The sequence below is a fragment of the Aspergillus tubingensis genome (genome assembly GCF_013340325.1).
Source record: "Aspergillus tubingensis WU-2223L DNA, scaffold_3, whole genome shotgun sequence".
Classification (NCBI taxonomy): Eukaryota; Fungi; Ascomycota; class Eurotiomycetes; order Eurotiales; family Aspergillaceae; genus Aspergillus; species Aspergillus tubingensis.
In genome coordinates, this window is record NW_023336277.1 from 312,925 (window position 1) to 337,401 (window position 24,477).

The window sequence follows — 24,477 nt, forward strand, 5'->3', positions numbered from 1 at the left end:
CCTCTCATTTGTTATTGAGCTGGCTCACATGTTGCCCGTTCGGAAAGCCATACCCGACCGTGTGATCCTCCGCTACTATTTCCATCATCGGGTCAGAGTCCTGAACGTAGCTTATAGACAAAGTACGACCTTCAATTTTGGATAGATGAGATTACGAACATGGGAGTTGGCCTATCCGACGGCAAACTCGGTTATGTAAATTTAAATACCGTCCATGACGATGCAACATTAGGGAAAGTAGAGAGAGAAAGAAAAAGGAGAAAAAGAAAAGAAAAATAACCGCGTGAAAGCCGTCATCATCAGTCCGACCGCAGCACCCGCTTGAATGTCTCCAGTGTATGATCCCAAACCTTCTCAGGGAAACTCCGGGCTCGATAATCAGCCATCAGTTTCTCGCGGGTTGCATTGCTCCCATCGTATTTGAGAATATAGGAGCCCCCTCCGATTTTACCAGTTGATGCAGATGCCGTGTCCACCCCTTTGACTAAGGGAACCCCCAGATGTGATGGATCTTTGGGCGTGGTGGGAGGATAAGCTGCCGACGTCGAGAGAAACAGATTACGCTCACCACTCTCCTCCGGCGTAATGGAAATCGGACGAGAAAGAAAGCTTAGGATAGCCCCGCCAAAGTTCCCGAAGGTGGTGTTCATCAACGGAGTCCGTACAATTCCCGGGAAGACGTGTAGAAAGCTTACGGTCGGATGGGCGGTGGCTAGATGCTCTATTGCTAAGGAGTTTAACGTGGCGGCGTATGTGTTTGATTTTGAAAAGGTCCATGACTTTGTCAGGTCGAAATTGTCTTCTTCGATGGTGCCTTCTTGGCCGCCTGCTAGGATGGATACGACCCTGGCTGGACCGGGGGAGGCACTGAGCAAAGGCATAAGGTTCTGCACGAAGCGCATCCGGGAGTAGTAACGAAGGGCATGGTTGTCGTCTAGTCCTTCATCGGTCTCTATGTGTAGGGCCCCCTGTCAGCACTAGTAGGGTATAGGGGTGTTGGGGTTGACGGGGTAGCGTTTGTAGCCGTCCCGGCTGACCAGGTTAAGGTTGTTTCTGCTACTTACCATTTTTTGAAAGAGAGAGGTGGCCGGTGGACATGAAGAGGAGATCGATTTGCTTTTCCTTGTCGGTGATTTCCGCACAGGCCTTGTCAACACTACGCAGAAGTGAGACATCCGATTGAATGAAGTGAAATGATCCGTTTGGATTTGAAGCCCGGAGCTCCTCTAGGACTCTGGAACCGGATGCGGGATTCCGGCCAACCAAGTGGATGGTTGGTTGTTTCACAGCGAGCGCCATCTGCTTGGCTGTCGCCTCTCCTATGCCACTGGTGCCTCCAACGAAGACGGCGACCATCTTTTGGCGTTGAGCGCCCAGAGCCGTGTTGGACTGACGAACCTGGCTAAGAGTGGGCATGATGGATGGTTGGGAAGAGTAGTATGATACTATAGTTAACAAGCGGGAACAATGGGAGATACTTCTTGTCACTACGCTTTATAAGTGCCTGGCAGCTTGGTGATGATAATGAGATGTAGTTAGTTTGGGAGTTGTGCTGACGCATGACGCGCACCTGACTCACTCGGGTCGGGTACCCTTCCTTATTGGGCCTGCTTACGCTGACGTCAAGCAAAAGAGTTCATCAATTAGCTAGATGCTTACCTCGTTATGGTGGCTGCGATCCGGGCAAAATCGGATGGAAGAGAACACCTGCTTGACCTATCATCCTGAAGACGCCATTGAACTCTAGGGGACGGGAACAAGGTCTCACATTCGAGCAGACATGGATTGAAGCTGTTTGCGGGTGACGGGACCAGGGCAAACGGATCCCAACCAAAGTCGGAATAATTTGCGGACCAAAATAAACAACTCCAGATAAGGACAACTGACACTAAGGGCAGCAAATGGGAACTAGCGGTCGTAATATTCTCCGTGCAGTTGGTACTGTCTAGCGATCTTCAGGCAAGATCCACATCCCGTCCGCAGCGGATGCACCGGGAACAGGCAATCATGATTAGGTTCTGTCAGGGGTACTCCATAGTGGAGCAATGTCGGCAATCGTCCATGAGCTCGTGACAGCTATAGCCATAGATCATGAGGGAGGTATCTGCTGAGCTGGCAGCAGCAATGGCTTTTCCAATCAGCCTTGGAGGCGTCTTACATTTACCGACTATGCGTACCAGTACTGCTGATCTTTAGAGTTTTCATCGGCTGGATCATTTGGCATCCAACTTAATCCAAAAAAGGTTATAATCGGGTCGGTTCGGACCCAGCCTAGCCCATCTAATCGTGTTGCCGCAAGGCTATCATGGCCCTTCGTGAGCAGTCATCGCGCGTCGTCCGGATGTCGACACGGCCTGTTTTCCAGGTCGGAAAGTTCGTCGACAGGTCTAGCAGCCAGATGTAGAGCCGAGCACGTATCTGTTTGCTCGTTAGATAATACTAAATTGGTGTCTTGAAACCATGAGCAGTCTTCCCAAGCCTCATTGACCACGAGCTGGATGAGTTTGATGTAGCGAAGATCTCCCGTATGTGATATCGTATAACGCACTTTATGTAACTGTATTTCGATTACGGCGAGGAAACTACGTGACTCATACTCTTTCTAGTACGGTGCAATATTGGAGAGGGTGAGAAGTGTCTTCAACTTCCAAGTACAGTTAGATTAATATTCCTCAGGGCTCATTTCCCAGCAGTGTTGAAACTACCTACCGATCGGACCCGGTGTTTATCGTTCATCGGTCGGCATGTCATCCGGCACACACCTCGACAAGTAGCATAGTCCGCGCCTCGGCTCATCGACGTTTAAACTCCTCTACCACGACCGTAATGCATCCAATCAGGTCTCGATAAGTTCATTGACGAGCAGGATGCAAATGCCCTCCATTTCGCATTGCGTTCGACCTTAGGGTGGAAAGCGACTCATACCCGGTCTCCCAACCAACACTCTTCATCTGCTGCATACAGAGAGCACTCCTCAGCGCTCACTGATCCCATCGCGATGACACCGTCTTTGTTGTTGTGAAGAATGGCCAATATGTCTTTCCAGGGGAATGCCGGTCTGGACAGGTTAGAGTTTCTCCCATCAGCAATTCCTGGATACTTACCACCCAGAAAAGAATCTTTGTTGCTCGTTCGGACCGCGGTTCCATATGGCGCTGTTGTACTGTCAGGGTTTGGTTGCGCCACGGAAATAGGGACAGCCATACCGATCAACGGGATGTTGACACCGATTTGTCCAACATTGACACAGCGTTGGAACGTATTTGCATGTCTTCCACTGGTGGTAAATATGGAGCATCCGTTACCATCTATGATCGGATCAGCAATCCATGTCCCCCAGACACGGAATGATCAGAGACTGACACTTGTTTTGATTAATCAGATCGATCGCTTCCTCGAGAGTGTCCACCTCCATACAGATGAGTACCGGTCCAAATATCTCCGCCTGATAACATTCCATGTACGTCTGCACGTCCCCGAGTATGGTTGGGCCCATGAAGTTGCCATCCGGATAGCCGGGGACCTCAATATCCCGACCGTCTAGAAGAACCGTTGCTCTCTCCTCAACTGCTCGCTGGATCATCTCACTAACTTTTTCTTTGGCTGTTTTGTCGATCAAAGGTCCGATCTTAGACTCTTGATCCCCTCCACATCCTACCACCATTGACTGTGCCAGTTCGACCAGCCTAGGAACCCAGTCTCTCGTCGCACCCACAAACACTGCTACGCTTAAGGCCATACATCGCTGACCCGCAGCTCCAAAGGCACTTCCAGCAATTGCAAACAGCGTTGAGGACATATTGGCATCCTCTAGGACAACCCCATGGTTCTTGCCACCACACTCTGCTTGTATTCGCTTCCCTGCAGCCCTTGCCAAGTCATGGACCTGCCTAGCAGCGGACTCGGACCCGACGAAACTCACCGCTTGAACCGTTGGTTGAGTCACAAGCATCTGAACGGTCGATGGACCGCCGTGAAGCACATTGAAGACTCCAGGTGGGAAGCCAGTCTTTACGAATGCCTGTGCTAGCAATGAAGACGTAGTAGGTGTTTTCTCAGAGGGTTTCAGGATAACTGTATTGCCGGTGATGAGCGCGTACGGAAGCGACCACAAGGGAATCATGAAGGGAAAGCTGAAAGGGGTGATTGACACACAGACGCCCTGTGGAAATCTGTCAGTGGCTTGTCCGTATCTTGTTAGCACCAACGTACAACTGGCTCGTAGAACGTTTGTAGCAACGTTGCATCGCCTCCTAAGAACATGCCGGCCATTTCAGGCCCAATCGAGCACGCGGCATGTATGCAGTCTAGACCGCGGAAGACTTCTGCGTCTGCATCGGCTAGGGTCTTTCCAACCTCTCGAGATAAACAGGTCACCTGTGATTGTTAGTTCAACTCCTTTGCCAGTCAGCTGTTGCGGCTGCTTGCTCACAATTTCAGGAGACATCTGTCTTAGTACATCCACTAGTCTCAACAGATGCTCACGCCTCACTTGAAAACCCAAAGCAGCCCATCCAGGCTGGGCATCTTCAGCAGCCCCAACAGCCCGCTGTACTTCCTGAAGAGTACTCCCCGGGACCCTGCAAAGTAGACGTTGGGAGACCTGTCCATCGCGTTAGCACTAGTAGCAATAAACTGAGGTTGATCAAGACAAATACCGGATCCAAAACTGTCGTCCAGTTCTGTGACCTAGACATCACTGATTCATTATTAATAAACAGATGCGTGATTGTCGGCCCAGACTGCGACCGCAGTAATAGCTCCTCCCGGTCGGATGCATCAATTTCTTCAACCGGTACGGTTTCAGCACGACTGGATCGGGAACTTAGCCCATCACGACGGGTCTTATCTCCACAATCTCTCATCAGTATGGATTATTCCACTCTTATCAATGTCTTGAACTGGAATAACCTACATCTGAGATGCGCCGGCGCACGCGCCCCGACACTGTGGTACCATCGCTAGAAGCGGGCGAGGCTGCGGGGAACGGTGTGAACCTAGAGCGACCCGATGAGGCGCTTGATGCCCGGGGCATGTTATCGTATGGCGATCTGGTGAATCCAATCGGAAGATACAGATTATCGGATTATGGTGGCGATGATTATCTGGCGATCTGGTAGATACTGGCTGTCTTATCAGACTTGGGGTTGCTGCTTGGCCTGTGCGCGTGTTTACTGATAAGCGAGCTGCTACGTAAATCGTCTTGATAAGCGTACAGGCGATGCTGTATTGGGTATAGTTGCGTGTCTTGTCGTTCTATATACAAAATGGGTCTATGAGGCTCTCAGCCTCAAATAGATTCATGTATTTGGTATAAAAACTACCTTTCCTATTCATAGATCATGCATCTAAGCAGAACTATCAAATATCACGGTTTAAGAATGGTATCACGCCTCGGGATACCGGTTAAAAACATGCCTCGCCTGTCCAATGCATCAGTTTCTCAACAGTGACATTAGTAGAATTATAAAGGGCATCTCATAATATTCAAGTGATGTACAGAAGTAGAGAACCGCAACAAGCTGCCGAAAAGCTGCACATTGATACCTGCGCAGTGAGCTCATCACTTGGTCTTCTGCCATCACGCCGAGAACATCGGGAAATACATGAGATTTGAACCCAAGCTATTATTCCTTGAACGGAGATTCCTACCATCACGTAGACGACGTCTACCACTCTTCATATTATTCCGAGCCTACTATCTTCACAGTAGAATCAATAGATATATATTCCAACTTCAGGGAGTCGGAGCGTGGGGCGAGTCATACGGCAGCCATTACGACTGCAAGTTCTCAGATATTCTGTCGGAGTGCTTGTAATATCATAGAAGATACTACTCAGCACTTTATCATTCTTTCTGGACAACAGCGACCGTTACAAGAACCCTCCGGAGCACTCCTCCCAGGCCCAACACCCAAGCCAGATAAGATTAGATTAGATCCTCACCCCGCTTATCTTATCGTCCTTTCGCAAAACCCCGCGCTTTTTTCCCTCCGAATTTTCACTCCACCTTTCTTTTCACACGATAGGCGTAAAGCACGCGACTAAATCAGCGCCGGTCGAGACTAAGCCCAAAGTCGTCCAACCTAAACCATATAGTCAGTCCTATCCACAGAGTGGCCCAAATCATCCATTTCAAACAAAAATTCATCACAACACCTCAACCATCACTCCGCCCACTTCCGGCCAATCGAAAAATAGTCCAAACTTAAATCCACGCCATGGAATCCTCTAGCGCAGCAGCCTGGACTACCCAGATGGACGGCATCACGGTCCTGGAACAGGACCGGTCTCTACTCAATTTGATGACCATCATCCGGGACGTGAATACCAATGATCGGGACTTTTCCGCTGCTGTGGAGAAGGTTGTGCGCCGGTTGATTACAGCCGGTAAGTATTATTCTATATCCAATGAACTTTTAATCATTGGAACAACGGCTTATGTAAATGTATAGCATTGGGCCACGTCCCCGCTGAAGAATACACTGTTACTACCCCGATCAACAAGCCCTACACCGGAATCCGGTTCACGAAGGGTGTTTGCGGTGTCAGTATCCTCCGTGCCGGTGCCTGTATGGAACAGGCGCTGCGGGATACTTGGACGTAAGTGTTTCCTTTCTGTATCTGGAGAGTGTTTAAGTGCGCTAAATAAGGATGCGCAGTGGACCCCTTAGTTTCGGTAAGCTGCTCATCCAGCGCGATGAGGAGACTAGCATCGCCAAGATCTATTACTCGAAGTTGCCGGCGGGGATTACGGATGATAGTATGTTTTATCTTTTCTTGTGATGGATTGTTGGTTGGCAGGAAAGGAGAACACACTAACAATGATCTAGTCGTCCTGCTCCTGGAACCCATGCTCGCGACCGGCGGATCTGTGATCAAAGCTGTTGAGAACTTGACGAGCAATAGTGTTCCTGAGGAATCTATTGTTCTTGTTAATGTGGTGTCGTCGCAGAAGGGACTGGATGTTGTTTCTGGCAGGTTTCCGGGCCTGAAGGTTGTTGCTGCGGCGGTGGATGCGGAGTTGACTGCTCAGAAGTAAGTGTGCTTGGTTGATTTGAAGTAGATCGTTGCTGACTCTGCTTTAGCTACATTAGTCCTGGTCTGGGAGACTTTGGTGATAGGTACTATGGAACGACTCATTAAGAGTGGAAATGAGTTCGCTATAGGGTTTAGGCTGTCTATTGAGGTGTACAGGTGACGGGGTGGTTCTTAGAATCCCGGGGATTTGTAAATATTCTTTCGCTTTATATAAGGGAATGGCTAGGACTTTATTGATAAGATTGTATTTTTGAGCCTTGTCTGAATGTATATTGGTGTTTAGCAGGCTAGCTTTCTGGGCCTATGCTTACTTTTGAGCAGCTGACAAGAATATGTGTCAGGACCTCCCGATGTCTAGAACTGTCTCATTTGATTCTGATTCCATACGTTTGACTGATATAAGGGATCAAAGGGCGAGAAAAGGGTGCAGAATGTATTTCATTTGGCAAGATCGAAGGTGCAAAAGTAAGTCTTCATTTTCTTGTACAATTCTATTACGTATGTGTTTTAATCAAATGCTGTTCCATAGAGCCTATCCCCAATATCCCCAACTCCAGGCTGAACATACCCCTTCGCATCCACGTCAGGATCAACTGCACCCACCACAAATCGGCTACTCTCGGGCCACACGGCAGCTGCATGCCCCAACCCAACCGGAGTAGACAGCATAGAAAGAAATGTAACCTTCTCGATTCCCCAATCCCTAGAATAATTAGTACTCGTCCGAATATTACAATAAACCAGAAACTAACTTTAAGATACTGATGACGGCAGCGGCTGTACCGCCCGTGGCAATCAAGGGATCCAGAATATAAGCCTGCTTGATGTGCGCCGGCTTCACGGGTAACTTATTGTAGTACTCAACCGGCTGCAATGAAGCCTGGTCCCTGAATATACCCATGTGATAGACAGTTGTCGACACATCTTCAGGGATGTTGTCCACGAAACCATCGAACATGGCGAGACCGGAGCGTAGCACCACGATGATAGCTATCGTTTCATCATTGGGTACGTCGATGTGCAGGCTCTTTGTCATGGTTGCTGTCATGTCGCGCACTAGGCTGCGTACTTTGGAGGGCTTGAGGGATCGATCCCTGAGTTGTGAGAGAAGGGATGTGAAAGTATCATTTTGAGGTTGATCAACATTGGCGGGTAGTGTGACTGTCATGATGGATACAGTGGGTTGTATTGATGTAACGAGAAGAGAAATGAATTGAAATGTATACTTGACTTGCAATGTAGTGGATATGTCCTGCTATAAATATGTTGACTTCGTTAAGATACTGAATGATATGATCACTGTGGCATCCTCTGATCTCATAGTTGTTCCGCCCATCTTCAGTAGGCGGTTATCGTCGCTGGTATCAGATAAGATACCGTATCAGCCGAGGCGATAAGCGCCTTCCCCGCTTTGTTGTGCTCATCCCCTCATCCAGTGTAACATTCTTTGTAAACAACACATCTATCTTCTCTTCGTATCAAGAAGAGAAGTACTCAGAGTACACTCGGAATTTGCAAGAAATTTGCATTACCTGGCTAAGGAAACACGATGGACTCCAATACCAGACACTTGCTTCGTCTGGAAGCTGTACGCGAGAGAGCGAATATCGTCTTCCGCCTCGCTGAACAAGGAAAGCTGCACCACTACGACTACCACCCTGAGCGTCTCGATGCGACCGTAGACTACGTTGCAGGCATAATCCAGGTAAATAGCCTCTTATACATCCAAAAACCATCCCTAACCATCTACTCAGCGCGACTTCGGCCCGGACCGCTACGACCAGATCCCTCCCCACGGTCGCTGGCAGCACTTCGACGTAGGCGGCGTGCCTCGAATTCAGAAACTGATCGAGCGATGGGATGCATCCGGATATGATGATAAAGAGAAAGTCAGAAGTCTGTTGGATCTATTCTTCGTCTCCGTGCTTCTCGATGCCGGTGCAGGAGATACTTGGCGTTACGTGGAGAAAGAGACCGGGGCTGTCTTCACCCGCAGCGAGGGTATTGCGGTCGCATCGCTGTATATGTTCTTGAACGGTGACTTTGCCAACAAGGGATCTGAGAGAAAGGATGTGGTGCATGGTACGTGCTGTCGGCGTTGTTGGCAGGGACATGTCATTGCTCACGATGGACAATAGGAGAGGCCCTGCGGACCCTCAGTGTGGACACACTACTTCGCGGCTTTCAAGTTGATGATTCCAGCAACCCACTCCTTGGAGCTTCTGCCCGGGTCCAGATTCTCCAACGACTGGGCGAGTCCTTGAGAAATCTTCCAGAAATTTTTGGACCATCAGGCCGTCCTGGGCAAATCGCAGGTCCGTTACCAGTCAGCGTAATATAGTACCCAGTAACTGACGTACTTTTTTAGACTACCTCCTTGCTATGAGCAAAGGCTCCATCGACTACTTGGTTCTTTGGGATGTCCTACAGAAAACACTCATCCCCATCTGGCCATCCGACCGCACCAAAGTGAACGGTTACCCCATCGGCGACGCCTGGCCACTCGCCGTGCTCGCAGAGCAATCACCATCCTCCACTACAGACAGTATCCAACCATTCCATAAGCTCACACAGTGGCTTGCATACTCCCTCAAGGTTCCCTTTGAGTGGCTTCTCTCCCTGAAATGGCAGAACGCAGAGCTGGGAACTGGCCTCCCTGAGTACCGAAATGGAGGATTATTCATAGACATGGGCGTATTGACGCTTAAGCCCGAGGCGCAGGAGCGTGGCCTACGGACCTCAGGAGGAAACCTTCCTTGCTTTGCAGTCGCAGACGGCGAGATCGTAGAGTGGAGGGCCATGACTGTTGCGTTGCTTGATAAGCTACACGAACGGATTCTGCAGAGCGGCAAGTTTGGGGCTGTGCAGTTATCATTGCCGCAGATGTTGGAGGCGGGATCATGGAAGGCGGGCAGGGAGTTGGCGGCGAAGTACAGGCCTGAAACGAAGTCGAGTCCGATTTTGAACTCTGGAGATGGCACTTTGTTCTAGATGTAGCCTTGATAGTGCAATAAGAACGCTGTTCTCTTCTTATTTAATGGGATTGTAACCGGTGTACTCTATGTACCTCCTCTAACTACCCCCTGAAGTATATTACTACTATACCCAGTTATTGAAATATCCAAACCAACTCACTGCACATTGTCAACTACAAGCCAGTCACCATACCAGCCATACTGTTGCGGTAGATTTAGATAGCACCAGAGATAAGATTAGACAAGATAAGCGGCAGCCACGGCTTATCGGCCCCTCTGATTGGCTATCGGCCGCACCCAGGGTCTATCATCGAGAGATCGATCGTATCTGAGCTACTATCTGAGCTACTCCATCATGGGGATACTGATAGCTCTGTCCAGCTGTCCCTAGATAGTCAGAAAACGGAAGCACCCTATCGCCTATCCACTCCAGCACAGCCTCTACCCCAAAGAGCACTCAGTACAGAAGTCACTACAAGCATATAAACCCACCACTCCCCTGTAACAACTCTCATCTTCACGTCTCGTACACCATCGACTCCCTTTTCGTTCCTCAACACCACACACACATCATGCCAACAGCAACACAAGAACCCCCCTATAAAGCGGACGCCTACAGCAACCGCATCGTCGTACGTCCCTTCCACCTCTACCAATTCACCATTCACTCACTAACCACAACAGCTAACAACCTACCCCTCCCAAAGCGTCGCCAACCCCATCCCCCTCACCTGGGGTTCTTCAACCCCCGAAACCCGCGGTCCTGTCATCGTCTCTCGTAGCAAAAACACCCTCAGCAAGCGCAACGCGATCGGCGCCCACGGCGGCAGCTACTCATTCTACACAGCGCTCGCCATCGCCTCAGGGGACCTGGAACCCGACTTCCGCCCGAACTTTCTTAACACACAGCCGACATTTAATTTCCCCTACCAAGATGCATGGGGCGACAAGAGCAAGATCGTCTCGATGGACCCATTCGGCCATGATATCGTCAAGCACTACGGGAAGTATCTAGATGAGGGGATTGACGTACGGCCGACCATCGCTGTGACGAGGGCGACGATGCGTGTCTCTGAGATCACGGATGCGATTGCGCGCGGTCGGGTGCCTATCGATGGGAACATCGTTCTCAATGAAGGTGGGGATGTGAAGGTGACCAAAGTGGCCGTAGAGCCCGTGTGGTATCTCCCTGGTGTGGCTGATCGGTTCGGCGTGTCGGAGAAGGATCTCCGACGGGCGTTATTCGAACACACGGGGGGAAGTTATCCGGAGTTGATTACCAGACCTGATATGAAGGTGTTTCTTCCGCCGATCGGCGGACTGACGGTTTATATCTTTGGGCCGCCAGAGCGGGTATCTGATCCGGAGATGCGGCTGGCGCTGCGGATTCATGATGAGTGTAATGGGTCGGATGTGTTTCAGTCGGATATCTGTACGTGTCGGCCGTATTTGACGTTTGGGATTGAGGAGGCGATTAAGGAGGCGCAGGGGGGCGGGAGTGGAGTGGTGATTTATTTTCGAAAGGAGGGAAGGGCGCTAGGTGAGGTTGTGAAGTATTTGGTGTATAATTCGAGGAAGAGGGGTGGGGATACTGCCGATAAGTATTTTCAGAGGACGGAAAATATTGCGGGGACCAAGGATGTGAGTATCTCAAAGCTTCCCCGGGGTGGGGGGCCGTGTTTCAAGAGTTGATACTAATGGTGTCATAGATGAGATTTCAGGCTTTGATGCCGGATATCCTGCATTGGTTGGGCATTACAAAGATTGACCGCATGCTGTCCATGTCGAATATGAAGCATGATGCGATTGTCGAGCAGGGCATTCCGATCTATGAACGTGTTCCTATTCCGGATGGTGAGTTGGTTGCTCTTGCTGATAGGATTGTTTGTGGCTAACTGGGTTAGATATGATTCCGGAAGATTCACGAGTTGAGATCGATGCGAAGATCCATTCTGGGTACTTCTCGACCGGGAAAGAGATCACAGAAGAAGACCTCAAGCAGGTTAAGGGACGTGGGTGGGAGTCCTGGGAGGATGTAACGGTGAGTTGATAAATCCATCACGAGTTCATGGGTGTTCGTCAGAGCTGACACGTCAGGTAGCACTGATTTATATTATATACCAACTTAGTGTAGATTTACCAATGAATGACCAATTTGAGTTTCGGCGATTTGCCACGTGTTTCCCATGCCCTAGGTTAATCCAACAGGACAACAAGAAGAGTTGCTGCAGATTACGACTTGACTAGTGCATAGTAATCGACTAGATGTAGCAGTTATCGAAAGCATGATCGGTATGAGTATGGAGTATCTTATTGCAGGTCGCACCGATCACGCAAATGGCGAAGTTATGATTGGTTAGAAAGCTCCGGAAAAGAAGCACTACCGAAGAAATTTTGCCAAGCAACCGAATCTATTTAGATACAAAGGAACAGCACATACCATTGATTTCGACATAGTCAGTCAGAAATGAAATTGACCAGAATGGACCTCATCGGGCAACTTGATCCAGAGCCAAGCCAGTGCTTAACCGAGCTTATACACTACATTAGCACCAGCATAATTGCCTGCGCTGACCTCCAACCGAGGTTGGGTCCAAGCCTCCCGAGACCCAGGCGTGCCGATATCCGATCTCACCACTCCTCGGGATTTGACCATGCATATCACACGAGCAAAGATGGGTGTTAGTCCAATGCGAGACACGTATTACAGATTGCTCTGTAGCATCCACAAGACGATTTAAAAATCAAATCAACTTACCAACCACTGAGAGCATGCTTGTGTGCTGCTGGATGAGTGGCAACTCGGAGTTCCAGCAACAGAGTGGGTCGGGATGCCACACGGAATGCCCCGTTTTTTTAGTGTCTTTTCTTTAGTTTCCGGTTTCAACGCAAGCGATAGAATTTTAGTGATAAATGAGTGGTCGGCCGCATTCTTCTGCTTATCGCTGTTATTTTGCTCACTGGCTTGCCATGTGCACTGTCGTTCGTTGTTAATACCCTTTTAATGCCCCTGGCTGCGCCGGGCCCTATACCCCATGAAAAATTCCGATCAAAAAGTTTCACCAATCTAAAAAAGTAAAATAGAAGAGTTCGACTAAGACATCCACAACATGGAGGACACCCTCACCAAAGGACCCCTCCCACCAGGGGTCTACCGGTCCAAAATCCCCTTCTGGCGCCTCCTCACCGACCAAGCAGCCATTACCCAAGAAGTCCTGGAATACGACTTCCCAGGCAACGGAACCGAAGACGACCCGTACGTGGTGTCCTGGATCCCGAACGACAACCGCAACCCGATGCTCTTCGGCTTGGGCCGCAAAGTCGCCATCACTCTCATTGTAGCCTCCTGCACGCTGACCGTGTCCCTCACCTCGTCAGTATACAGCGGCAGCGTCAGCGAAATCACCGCCTACTTCAACGTCAGCGATGAAGTCGCAACAATCGGTCTTTCTCTTTTCGTCCTCGGCTTCGCCGTCGGCCCCCTCCTCTGGGCCCCCTTCAGTGAAGTCTTCGGGCGCCAACTCCCCTTCTTCTTTAGCTGCATGGGCATGGCCGCTTTCTCAGCGGGTTGTGCCGGCGCCCAGAATATCTGGACGCTCTGCATTCTACGGTTCTTCGCCGGCGCGTTTGGTTCCGCTCCTTTCACGAACGCAGGCGGTACCATCTCCGATATGTTCACGGCGCGGCAGCGCGGCTTAGCGTTGAGTTTGTATGCCGCAGCGCCGTTCCTTGGTCCTGCGATCGGACCCATCATCGGTGGCTTTCTGGGCATGAGTGCCGGATGGCGCTGGGTGGAGGGGTTCTTGGCTGCGTTGGCTGGGTTTATCTGGCTGCTCATGGCGGTTTCTATCCCTGAGACTTATGCCCCGCGGCTGTTGCGACTGCGCGCGGATAGGCTCTCACAGCTGACGGGGCGGGTTTATCGGAGTAAGATTGAGCTGGACAAGGGTACAGTTTCTTTGCCACGATTGTTGAAGACGACGATGTCTCGGCCGTGGGTGTTGTTATTTCGTGAGCCGATTGTGTTGTTGTTCGCGCTGTACATTGCTATTGTGTACGGGACGCTGTACATGTTCTTCGCTGCGTTCCCGATTGTGTACGAAGATGTGCGCGGGTGGAATCCCGGTGTGGGCGGATTAGCCTTCCTGGGCATTGCGGTGGGGATGATACTGGGGTGTGCGTGCACGATCCCCGCCAATTTGCATTACATCAAGGTGCAGGAAAAACATGGAGGGTTTGCGCCGCCGGAGACGAGACTCATCCAGTGTATGCCTGGGGCTTTGGCGATCCCGATCAGTCAGTTCTGGTTTGCGTGGACGGATTATCCATCGATTCATTGGATCGTGAGTATTATTGCGACGGCGCCATTCGGGTTCGGGGTGATTCTGATCTACCTTGGGGTTATGAATTATCTGATTGATTCGTATACCATCTATGCGGCGTCGGTGTTGGCTGCGAATACGGTGCTGCGGTCGATTTTTGGTGCGGTGTTTCCCATTATTGCCCCGTATATGTATGATGGAGTGGGCATTCATTGGGCGCCGTCAATCCCGGCATTTCTGTCGCTGTTGTGTATGCCTGCGCCGTTTTTGTTTCACAAGTATGGTGCGGCCATTCGAACGCATTGCAAGTATTCAGCGGAGTCGGATCGCTATATGCGCAAGTTGCAGGAAAGTACGAAGCGCAAGTCGGAGGTGGTGGAAAAAGAGAGGCCCGTTAAAGATGAGCCCATGGTGCCGGCGGATGGGGAGCCGGGGATGTCACAGGCTGCAGAGCAGAAGTGAGTACATAGACATATAGATTTAGAGTATATACAGATATAGAGATACCATAATATGAGATTCGAGTTGCATGCATGTGAGATAGATGTGCGCTTAAGTGCAGTTGGGGGAAAAGATTAATTTCGTTGGTTGCCAATATGTGCTACAGATTTGGTTCATGCAACCTCGAGAAAGTCAGTATTGTGGAATTGACTTGCCTTCTGAATCAACTGGGTTCTCTGCAGACCATGGTGAGGTGTCTACAGAATATCTCTGAGCCTCACTTTCATCAAAATTATCAATTTGGATGGTGTAATAGCTGCCACCGCTGATTATGATAAGCACTCACAGTCACACCTACTTATCCTAAATTCAGACCATACCATGACAGAAGTAACCGGTCGGCTTTAGCCGAGCCACCGAAGATCACCATCCTGTCACACTGACAAGAAGCCCTATCCTGTCAACCAAGCCCAGAGAACCAGCTTATCGAACTCTAAATCACCACCATCGCCTCCAGTCCCGCTCAACGAAGCTTCTCCCCGATAAGCCTTCACCCAACAAGTTCCCACGAGAACAATAGCCATGATAGATCAACACAATAGTGTCATTGATGGAGTCACGCACAGGCATTAGATCCCCACTCCGTCAATGAACAGATGTTCCCCGGCAATTGAGATGATAAGGTGTTCGGGGATGCAGGGATATCCCGGGTTCATTCATGCTAGACACAAACCAACTAGCCAATTACAACTCCACTACCTCTCAGGTACTAGTTATCCCTTGAATGGCAGCCGAGTTCACCGCGGAGATGTCGACATGCCAGACTCAGTCCTGATAAGATGCGAAGCTGTGACTCGTCCGGGCCGGTCTTGGCAAGAACCCCAGCGGGACCCTCGACATGCTGGGGCTGAACTCTATTCAGCCTGAATCTGAGCATTGGATGTCGATCCGATAAGAAGTATACACGCTATGTGATTGGTCCTGTCTGTTTATTTTCGCCCTGCGCAGTGCTACAGTGGTGTATATAGGGCTGTCTGGTCTTCACCTCCCCACGTAGGTCAGTCTGAATACCTCAACTCACCCACCGGACACTAGATACACTCGCCATGTCTATCAGCATAGACGCATACACCCCCACGGAGGTAATCAACCTCGTCGCCCGAGCAGGTATCGTCAAAGGCAATACCCGTCTCGACAAGGTCTTCCTCAGCTCCGTCTCCGCAGGATGTCTACTTGCCTTGGCATGCGGAACTGCCCTGAGCACGAACACGAGTACCTGGTTCCAGGAGAATGCACCGGGGTTGATTCGCACGATTAGTGCATTGGTGTTCCCGTATGGATTGTGCATGATCATCCTGACAGGGGCGGATTTGTGCACGGGTTCATTCATGGTATGTCCCTCTCCTTGCTCCCCAATTCCAAAGAATGTAGCACTAATGATAGATAACAGTTCACAACGGTCGCAGCCCTACAACGCCAACTCCCCTGGTGGAAGATGCTGCTCCACTGGTTCATTACATTCTGGGGAAATCTCTGCGGATCGCTTTTTGTCGTGGCGATTATCTTTGGCTGTACTTCCCCCCATCCCCTCTCCGCCATATCCTAATCTACGATCCTAACAATATACAGACGGCGAAGTCTTCTCCACAGACCCCTACAAAAGCGAAGTCATCTCCTTCGCGACCAAGAAACAAGTCACCCCGCACTTCCAACAAATCTTCCTCCGCGGCATCGGCTGCAACTGGCTCGTATGTCTGGCCTGTTTCTTTGGCCTACAGGGCCGTGACCTCGCGTCAAAGATCATGGGCATCTGGTGGCCGATCTTCGCGTTCGTGTCGCTTGGTTTCGATCACGTCGTGGCGAACATGACCTTCATTCCACTGGCCATCTGGTTGGATGCGCCGAACATCACGGTAGGATTGTATGTGTGGAAGGGGATTATCCCGACCTTGTTGGGGAATATCATCGGGGGTGGGCTGTTCGTAGGAACTTACTACTGGTATATGTATCTCCTTCAGGGAAAGAGTATTACTCTGGCTGGGTTGAGGAGGCAGGGTATGGCTGGTACTTCGGCGACGGTGACGCCTGCGACGGCGGGTGGGAAGGATGATGTTGAGGCGATGGCGGGGGCGGTTTGAATTTTTTTAATGAGGGTTATGGGCTACGTATAATGTGTTGGATGGATATATGTGATGAGGGTGGTGGTGATAACAATACTAATTGCTAATTCAATAAGTTCAAGTTTCTGTCTTACAACACATCAATTGACAAATCAGTGTGGAGGCAATATATGCCAGGGCCAATCTTGGCTCTCGCATCGTATACATACCAGGAGTGTACATATTTGCTGGTGATCAGGCGCCCATCTTGTCCTCAGTGTATTCCTCTCTCACTTCTTGAATTGTCAATCCATCAGTACTCGATTCACTGAACTCAGACGGTTGAATGCGCTTAGGGAGTATGTGGCGCCGCTGAGAATTTGTGGATGATATGCGTATAGACGATGGAAAGGAGGGAAAAGGGTGTGGAAGGTGGCACAGACACAAAATTAATTTACGCAGGGACATAATTAGGTGCTTATTCGATGAAGGGACGGGCTGTGAAAGGCATTGGGGATGTGGATTACTTGTGAAGATGGAGGAGGCGGAGGGGTTAGGGAGAGGGCTGCCGAGAGGTTGTCTGGTCCGTTGGGAGAGTCGCTCCACGGACGGAGTTGTGCAGAATGATTTGGAGAGTGATTTAAAGCAAATGGAACGCAAGATGGGCAGATTGGTCAAGGAGCGTGAGAAAAGAGGCACGAAGCGGTTACAGCAGAGTGAGAGGATGTTTCAGCGGGTAGGGAAGAGGGAGGCGAAGATCGTGCAGAAGGTGATATGAGTAATCATTATAGCGCATGATGGAGTGGAAAGTTCTACTGGTCTATCTGATGATGATGAATAATAATATACATAAGTTTTGGTGGTGGTGGTGGTGGTGGTGCTGTTGCTACAGCACGTAACGGAAGAATGGGTTCTGCTTGTCCGTCAGATCCTGGAAGGCCAGCTTGTCACGCTGGCTCTCGTCCAGATCCATGGCGTCGCGACGCCGGTTCTCACGCCACAAGACAACGTACAATGCTACTGCCGCGGCGATGGTGATGCAGTAGCAGATCACCATTCCCTCCCATAGCTCCGGGTAGTGTTGGTCGACGGTTTTGCTGTTCACAAGCTGAGGCCCGATGATGTTGCCCACAGTGTAGGCGATGAAGACGGTGGCCGCCATGACGGTTTTCTTGGTCGCGCCGGCGACGTTACTGGCACCGAGGGTGATGATAAGGCTGACCACAGGTCCGAAGAAGCCGGTAATGGCGTATCCTGCAACTGGAACTGCCGGGTGGTATCCCCATTCGGATTTCCAGATCATCACGCAGCCGGCGATGACGGGAAGACAGCAGGCGATGAGCATGGGGATGCGCGTGTTCGGGACCCGCATGCCGATGTAGCCGCAGAGAGGAATGAATATGAGGCAGACGCCACCCACAGGGAACTGGAAGAGGATGGAGTCGAGGGTGTTGTAGCCAAAGGTTGATACAATCAGGGGGCCGAATCCGGAAATGGCTCCGTTGATGGTATACCTAGGATGTATTAGCGACGCTTCTCAAGTGTGACGGGTTACTCACGCTGCAGCCATCATAATAGCAATCAAATACAACTTGATATCCAGGAATGACTCCACAATTTGATCTTTCTTGATTACCTGGCAGCGCACACCAGTCTGTCCCCGACGCAGGCGCTCCACGGCCACGACCCTCTCCTCATGGGTCAGGAACCACGCCTCGACGGGGGAGTTAGGCATGAAGCAGCACCAAATCCCGAATAGGAAGGTGAGCACACCGGCGAAGATGTAGATATACTGCCAAGACTTGAGACTCCCAGAATCGATCTGTCCAAACGCATAGTTGAGGGCACTTCCGATGATGGTAAACCATCCGGTACCGGAGAACCACCATGCCTGTCGCAGACTCTGCTCGTCTTGTGTGTAATATCCACTGACAACCGTCATGAAACCGGTAGGAATGACACTCTCAACGAAACCTATATAATCAGTAAATTATGACATGTGAACGTAGAGCAGAAGAAATACCCAGGAAAAACCGTTGCACAAACAGCCCCTGCCACGAGGTTACTCCTGCCGTCGCAGCACAGGTAATAGCCCACAGCATCACGACCGGACCCAAAACGTGCTGAATGCGAAACCGCTGCAGCACAAATGTCATGGGGTACAACCCGGCCATCATACCAAAGTAGAAGATGGAGGTCGCCCAGCTGAGACGGGAGGTATCCTTGGTGGCAGGCGAAGTGGAGTAATCCATGACCTGAAGCTGCAGATCGGTTGTCATACCGAATAGTGATGCACTACCAAGGATGGCCTACAAATAATAGCTCTAGTTAATCGACGGAGACATATCAAGTCGGGGCATAGTCAAGACGAACCTTATCCCAGTAAACAAATCCATATCCTATAATCACAAGTCAACAATATACTAGATTCAACCACCCATCTAACCAATCCTCTTGAACAAAACAACCACCAAACATCCAAACAAAGAAGATAGATATGACAAACCAATCAACATAGCAGGCATAAAAAAGGCATCAATCTTGCGCAGCACCCTCTTCTCCACGGCGGGGTCAATCTCCCCCGCTTCTTCACTGACTATGGCCCAGGCGACATCTTTATCCGCGGGTGCAGTCGCCGACGCAGCTATTGTCTGCGATTCGACCTGGATCATGATTTTGGAGGTGTAATATGCAGCTGGGGGATGCAGTGGTGGTGAGTGAAAATTTCGATGGCGGGATGGGAAGACGTGTAGATCCTGCCCATGGTGGGTTGGTTGATTAGATTATCTGGCCCGCGTGGGTTTAGTTTTTTAAGCTTTCGGGTAGTTCAATGCCATTGTCTGATTGCCTGTCTGTCTGGCAGCCGGGCATTGTGACGGTCGCAGTATCGGGGTTGAAGATGGAGAATTGTCAATTTAGTTGACTAATTTGATGCTTATAATTTGCTTGGTCTATAATCATTAATGGTGCTGCGGAATAGTATTGTTGCACATTTTGTTCACGTTGACGCAAGAGTAGCATACACAATAGAGAGAGAAATGTCGGCGGAGGACTGTGCTCCGTGCGCACAATAAAGTTCGTTGACAGGTAGAAACTGGCTACCATCTACATTTCTGCCACAGTTGGACAACTGGTGAATTCAGTAGGATGGACACCCAAGCAAAGGGTACAAATGTAGTTGTTTATTCATGATGTCTGGTATTGATTATGTAGTGCTACCTACAGCATCACATATGTGTAAAAAGTAAACTCGGATAGCGAGTGAAATAGTAGGCAGGCAGCAAGGTTTATCTACTAGGGGTATAGGATATATATATACCATCGATAAATATTTCCGTCCTACAGCTGCATACTAGCACTCGAGTGGAGGCATCTGACCAGATAAAGACCCAGCTTCGGAATTCATACAGGCAGGAGAACCCCGAGACAATCAGATGATAGTGGATAGGAGGGTCATTCTTCCCCGAAGCCCCTAACAGACCCATCGAACGAAGGCTAAAACTAGGACGGTGATGTAACAATGCGACCCATTCACCGATCGCACTTCTTCGTACAAAGTAAACGATGCAACCCAATTCTGGACCATGAACGGCCATTCCGAATAAAGAAACAAAAATAATTCCGCGCACCAATCTCCAGGGGGGGGTTACACTTTTCAAATCCCGCGACCCCAATTGTATCAGTCCTCATGCAAGCTGGATTTGAACCAGATCCCGAAGTATCCGCTTGACCGGCACAATGACGTAGAAGATGAAGCATCACGGAAACCAATTCCTGGCAGGGGAGCAGCATCGCAGTGGAGATGGCCAGCTCCGACGGATCGTGGAATTTGGCCCGCAACCTGATCGTCGACGCTGTTTGGTATGATTGGCGAATCGCCTCCGACCGCCTTGCAATCGATCCTCAGGCGGACACTGGAGGGGGAAGGAAGTGGAAAAATACACCTCACAGCGCATCAGACCACTCCAACAGGGTTGAGTTAATTTCTCAGGAATGCCGGAGAGTAAGAGTGGGTAGTTACAATGCATTGCCAAGCAATCTAATGTAGGTTGGACTGGTGTGATGGTGGTGCTTGTTCGTTCTTTGCTTGACCCTCGGCTATTCATCAAGCACCACAATGAAACCACCAGTGATCGGTTTCAGGCCTGGCTGGCATATAATATTATGCCTTCAAACGCCTGGATTTTCCTTCACACGTGACAGTGAACAGTCACTAATCCTTGTGCTAGAACCCCAATGCCTCTCCCCATCCGTAGGAGCTCACAGCGACAAACGCACTGACCCACGGTAATCTGCGTGAACGCACGGACAACGTGGGATGAATTAGGTGGAACATCTCGGACGAAGCAAGGCAGGGCTGGCTGCGGAGCACAGCATAAACCGGAAAGTAGACTGTCGAAGAGAGAGTCTCCACCGGAAAAAGATGCCGACCGCTAATTTCGTGTTGCGAAATGAAGGCGGAAGAAATTTCCGGGCGCCAGGCAACGGAGACACGTCACATGTCGATCGCTATTATTCCAACACTCCCAAGACATTCCATCGGGGCCAAGTTTCACACCGGCAGACACCGAATCCCGAGATATGGGCGAGAAGGATGTACTGGGATGATGCTATCCAGAAAGGGAAAATGTACGTAGGGAATCATGTAACACATTTTGATCTAGAATTAGTGGTAATGATTCATTACTTCGTCACGGATTTGTCAAGACATGAGAAATCGAATACGGGTGGCTGGGCGATGCCATCCTCAGTCAGCCGAGCTGCCTCGCTTCGAATCGGACTCCGACGCGGCCGAATCCTGGTCCGTCTGCGAGAGACTCAGCCCATCCCATTTCGCCAGGAATTGGTCCATATCCACGTCCCCCTGGCGCGCCGGCCCTTGCTGCACTACCGAGCTAAAATGCGGGTAGAAGCTGCTGAACTCCTTGGCGTCGCGCTGCTTCCAGCCCAGTGTCTCGAAGTCGGTAAACAGCGCGCCGGTCTCCTCAGGAAGAGCCACCTCCGTCTGCGTCGCGGAGAGCTGTATCATGCGTAGAATACCCTTGGCGAGAGGGAAGCGCCGTGAGAACGCCCGGGCAATAATGCACAGCTCAACGAAGGCGTTGCGGTTATCCGTAGAGTCCAGCGCCTCCATGAGGGTGAACATGCCGATGCTGCACCACTGAATGGTCGACGGCGCCATCCGGTCGATGCCCCACTTGTCGCGATGAACTCGCAGCAGCGCTGCTACCCGGCGCGCCGACGAAAGGCAGAGTTGCCGTGCATGTGCGGCCGTGGACACATCCAGGGCCACTTCACGGTTGGATCGGAGAAACCCAAAGATCTGCATGACGGTGGTATGATAAAACATACTACGGTGGGGCGAATCAGCACACTGCGTCGCACACAAGAGGCATCCTGTGAAGGGGAGAGGCAAAAACACTCACTGGATACTCAAAACGTGGGGGACGGTCGCCACATCCGCATTTAAGCACGGTGGCAAATGAGCGTACCACTCCTGGAGCTGTTTGTAGATGCCATCAACAAACCCGATCATCTGCGATGGGGCAACAAGGTGCTCGGGGTCATGAAATCCCTGGCTGATCTGCATCATGATGCAGCAAAAGTCGCACCATCGATCGAACACACAATTGTGATGTCCACGGACGGCCTCCACCTCTCGCGGGTACGGGTACCATAGATCGTCCGGGTCGCCGTGGGTGACGGGGATGCGTGGACGCTGCGGGGGATTGACGTTGATATGCTTCATCAACGACACAGTCGCCGTCCTGCCACCACTCCCAGTTAGCAAATGCTCCTGTTATCCAGAAAGGTTTAACTTACGAAGCAATGTTGAAGGCTCCCCAGAGAGTCCTATTCACGACCTCTTCGAACGCAGGGTCTGCCTCCTGGCCGGCTATGCCAGGAGGGTGGCGTTCCGCATACTCCTCCGCCCCCCGGATAGCTAGATCCAGGTACATCCAACCCAATCGGTCTTTGCCCATCAGGACCATCCTGCAGGCCCAACACTATTAGCATGTCCCACATTGCATGCAGCCTCACGCACCTACCGAATAAATAGAACCAATAGACCTTGGATAGTTGGTATTGTAGCTCCTCCCTCCTCTTCTTCCAGGAGCCGACGGGCTTCTTCGTAGAAATGATCACCCCGCGTGAGCGTGTCGTTGGGAACGGTGAACACTTCGGCATAGTCAGAGTAGTACTAGAATCAGCATCAAGCTAGTTAGTCCTGCGGTGAATGGTACACGTTCAAAAGATCGGGTACACCTACACAAGCCTCTGAGAGAATGGCATTGACCAAAAAGCGGGAACAGAACCGGCAGTCGAGATTGCCGGCCCGCATGTCCCGTAGAAAAGCATCCTTATCCAGCCAGTGGAAGAACGGATAGGTCCAGGTCAGCCACAGCGAAACGAGATGAGATACCAGGTCACCGTCGTCAGTGACCGTTGTCCACGGCTTCGCAGGAACTTGATGGACGGGATTATCGGCGAGACGGCGGACATCCAGAACGCGGCGGGAGGATCGGGGTTGCGAAGGCGGTTGCGCCTCCTCATCATCGTCGGAGGGGCGAGATATTTGGCTCTGGATCTCGCGCAATTCTGGGGACAGTTCGATTTCGCGGCCGGTGAATTGTTGCTCCAAAAAAATTTGAAGCTCCTCGAAGGAGGCATTACTCCGGATGAGATTCAAGAGCTGGGCGAGACGTTTGCTCTCACTTTCCCGGAGCGCGTCAATGAGTCGCAGCAGCGTCTCTTCCGCTTGTTCGAGACGGTCCAATTTCCGCTTCATGGCGTATTTGCGACGCATGTCGGCCATCTCGTCGACCAGGCACGGAATGCCATTTGCCACGCAGTGTTGACATGGTGGATCACCTCTGCACTTGAGGGGGTCAGCCGACGAACAGGACGCGATGTGATGGTACGAAGATACCAGTGACAACGGGCTTAATGAAGATATCCCACCTTGAGCTTCTTCTGTTTACACGCCTTGCAGGCGGTGGTCTTGTGCTTGCGACCCTGAACTACATTGTCCGCCACCTTGGCAGTTGGGGGCTGGCCAGGAGCGGGTGCTAGAAAGCGGGAGGAGGAGGATTGCGAGTCGGACATATATGACAGTGATAGAACAACAAGACGACCACACGAGGGAAAGTCGCCCTGAGAAGAGAAAGAAGGACAAAAGGTGAAGAGATGAAGAGGGCGACCCGAGGGAACGGATACAGGGAGTGCAATGGGGGTGGGGTTCGGTTGGCGGGAGGAGATGGCAATAGTGTTGTGGGAATAATGGGTGGATGATTTGGGAAATTGCCCCCCCTTTGGCCGTCTAATTAGTATGTTGTGGTGAACAAAAGGTAGACTAAGTGAACGACACTAAATTCCAGAGAATGGAAAGAAGACAAGAAAAAGGATGACGGTGGTGAATCAAGAGGTTATTTAGCAAGAGATGCCAGTAAGTAGTAGTAACAATGAGCGTTGCTAAGTACTGTTTTAAGGGACGAATTTTATATATGGAGCCGGAGGCCCAATTGTTAAAGGATTTGCTTTTCCGGGCCTGATTCTACTAATGGCTGCACCGGGAGCCAAGTGGGAGGATAAAAATAA

The 24,477-nt window shown here is 50.7% G+C and overlaps 10 protein-coding genes across 10 annotated transcripts; 5 read left to right on the forward strand and 5 right to left on the reverse strand.

The window, feature by feature from the left end:
* Nucleotides 1-299: 299 nt before the first annotated feature.
* AtWU_01328 (short-chain dehydrogenases/reductase) lies at nucleotides 300-1,416 on the reverse strand (the record flags this gene model as incomplete). Its single annotated transcript, XM_035496442.1, has 2 exons — nucleotides 300-952; nucleotides 1,065-1,416. The coding sequence occupies 2 exons, from the start codon at nucleotides 1,414-1,416 to the stop codon at nucleotides 300-302; spliced, it is 1,005 nt and encodes a 334-aa protein (XP_035352335.1).
* Nucleotides 1,417-2,981: 1,565 nt separating this feature from the next.
* AtWU_01329 (methylmalonate-semialdehyde dehydrogenase) lies at nucleotides 2,982-5,035 on the reverse strand (the record flags this gene model as incomplete). Its single annotated transcript, XM_035496443.1, has 8 exons — nucleotides 2,982-3,058; nucleotides 3,105-3,155; nucleotides 3,207-3,308; nucleotides 3,364-4,162; nucleotides 4,213-4,377; nucleotides 4,433-4,603; nucleotides 4,659-4,844; nucleotides 4,916-5,035. 8 exons carry the CDS (start codon nucleotides 5,033-5,035, stop codon nucleotides 2,982-2,984), a joined length of 1,671 nt encoding a protein of 556 aa, XP_035352336.1.
* A 1,186-nt stretch (nucleotides 5,036-6,221) lies between these two features.
* On the forward strand, nucleotides 6,222-7,146 carry AtWU_01330 (uracil phosphoribosyltransferase; the record flags this gene model as incomplete). The annotated part of the gene is made up of 5 exons (XM_035496444.1): nucleotides 6,222-6,390; nucleotides 6,456-6,603; nucleotides 6,663-6,763; nucleotides 6,834-7,038; nucleotides 7,089-7,146. The coding sequence occupies 5 exons, from the start codon at nucleotides 6,222-6,224 to the stop codon at nucleotides 7,144-7,146; spliced, it is 681 nt and encodes a 226-aa protein (XP_035352337.1).
* A 402-nt stretch (nucleotides 7,147-7,548) lies between these two features.
* AtWU_01331 (phosphoribosyl transferase) lies at nucleotides 7,549-8,209 on the reverse strand (the record flags this gene model as incomplete). The annotated part of the gene is made up of 2 exons (XM_035496445.1): nucleotides 7,549-7,744; nucleotides 7,794-8,209. The coding sequence occupies 2 exons, from the start codon at nucleotides 8,207-8,209 to the stop codon at nucleotides 7,549-7,551; spliced, it is 612 nt and encodes a 203-aa protein (XP_035352338.1).
* Nucleotides 8,210-8,590: 381 nt separating this feature from the next.
* On the forward strand, nucleotides 8,591-10,032 carry AtWU_01332 (URC4/urg3 family protein; the record flags this gene model as incomplete). The annotated part of the gene is made up of 4 exons (XM_035496446.1): nucleotides 8,591-8,746; nucleotides 8,796-9,123; nucleotides 9,180-9,356; nucleotides 9,410-10,032. 4 exons carry the CDS (start codon nucleotides 8,591-8,593, stop codon nucleotides 10,030-10,032), a joined length of 1,284 nt encoding a protein of 427 aa, XP_035352339.1.
* A 556-nt stretch (nucleotides 10,033-10,588) lies between these two features.
* Nucleotides 10,589-12,066, forward strand: AtWU_01333 (GTP cyclohydrolase II; the record flags this gene model as incomplete). Its single annotated transcript, XM_035496447.1, has 4 exons — nucleotides 10,589-10,648; nucleotides 10,701-11,657; nucleotides 11,726-11,870; nucleotides 11,921-12,066. The coding sequence occupies 4 exons, from the start codon at nucleotides 10,589-10,591 to the stop codon at nucleotides 12,064-12,066; spliced, it is 1,308 nt and encodes a 435-aa protein (XP_035352340.1).
* A 1,060-nt stretch (nucleotides 12,067-13,126) lies between these two features.
* On the forward strand, nucleotides 13,127-14,800 carry AtWU_01334 (MFS transporter; the record flags this gene model as incomplete). Its single annotated transcript, XM_035496448.1, has 1 exon — nucleotides 13,127-14,800. The coding sequence occupies one exon, from the start codon at nucleotides 13,127-13,129 to the stop codon at nucleotides 14,798-14,800; it is 1,674 nt and encodes a 557-aa protein (XP_035352341.1).
* A 1,085-nt stretch (nucleotides 14,801-15,885) lies between these two features.
* On the forward strand, nucleotides 15,886-16,917 carry AtWU_01335 (formate/nitrite transporter family protein; the record flags this gene model as incomplete). Its single annotated transcript, XM_035496449.1, has 3 exons — nucleotides 15,886-16,170; nucleotides 16,230-16,350; nucleotides 16,409-16,917. 3 exons carry the CDS (start codon nucleotides 15,886-15,888, stop codon nucleotides 16,915-16,917), a joined length of 915 nt encoding a protein of 304 aa, XP_035352342.1.
* An 847-nt stretch (nucleotides 16,918-17,764) lies between these two features.
* AtWU_01336 (putative MFS transporter) lies at nucleotides 17,765-19,550 on the reverse strand (the record flags this gene model as incomplete). The annotated part of the gene is made up of 5 exons (XM_035496450.1): nucleotides 17,765-18,392; nucleotides 18,438-18,852; nucleotides 18,902-19,187; nucleotides 19,252-19,277; nucleotides 19,385-19,550. 5 exons carry the CDS (start codon nucleotides 19,548-19,550, stop codon nucleotides 17,765-17,767), a joined length of 1,521 nt encoding a protein of 506 aa, XP_035352343.1.
* A 2,075-nt stretch (nucleotides 19,551-21,625) lies between these two features.
* Nucleotides 21,626-23,985, reverse strand: AtWU_01337 (Zn(II)2Cys6 transcription factor; the record flags this gene model as incomplete). The annotated part of the gene is made up of 6 exons (XM_035496451.1): nucleotides 21,626-22,229; nucleotides 22,305-22,646; nucleotides 22,702-22,872; nucleotides 22,929-23,080; nucleotides 23,150-23,758; nucleotides 23,842-23,985. The coding sequence occupies 6 exons, from the start codon at nucleotides 23,983-23,985 to the stop codon at nucleotides 21,626-21,628; spliced, it is 2,022 nt and encodes a 673-aa protein (XP_035352344.1).
* Between the last annotated feature and the right edge of the window lie 492 nt (nucleotides 23,986-24,477).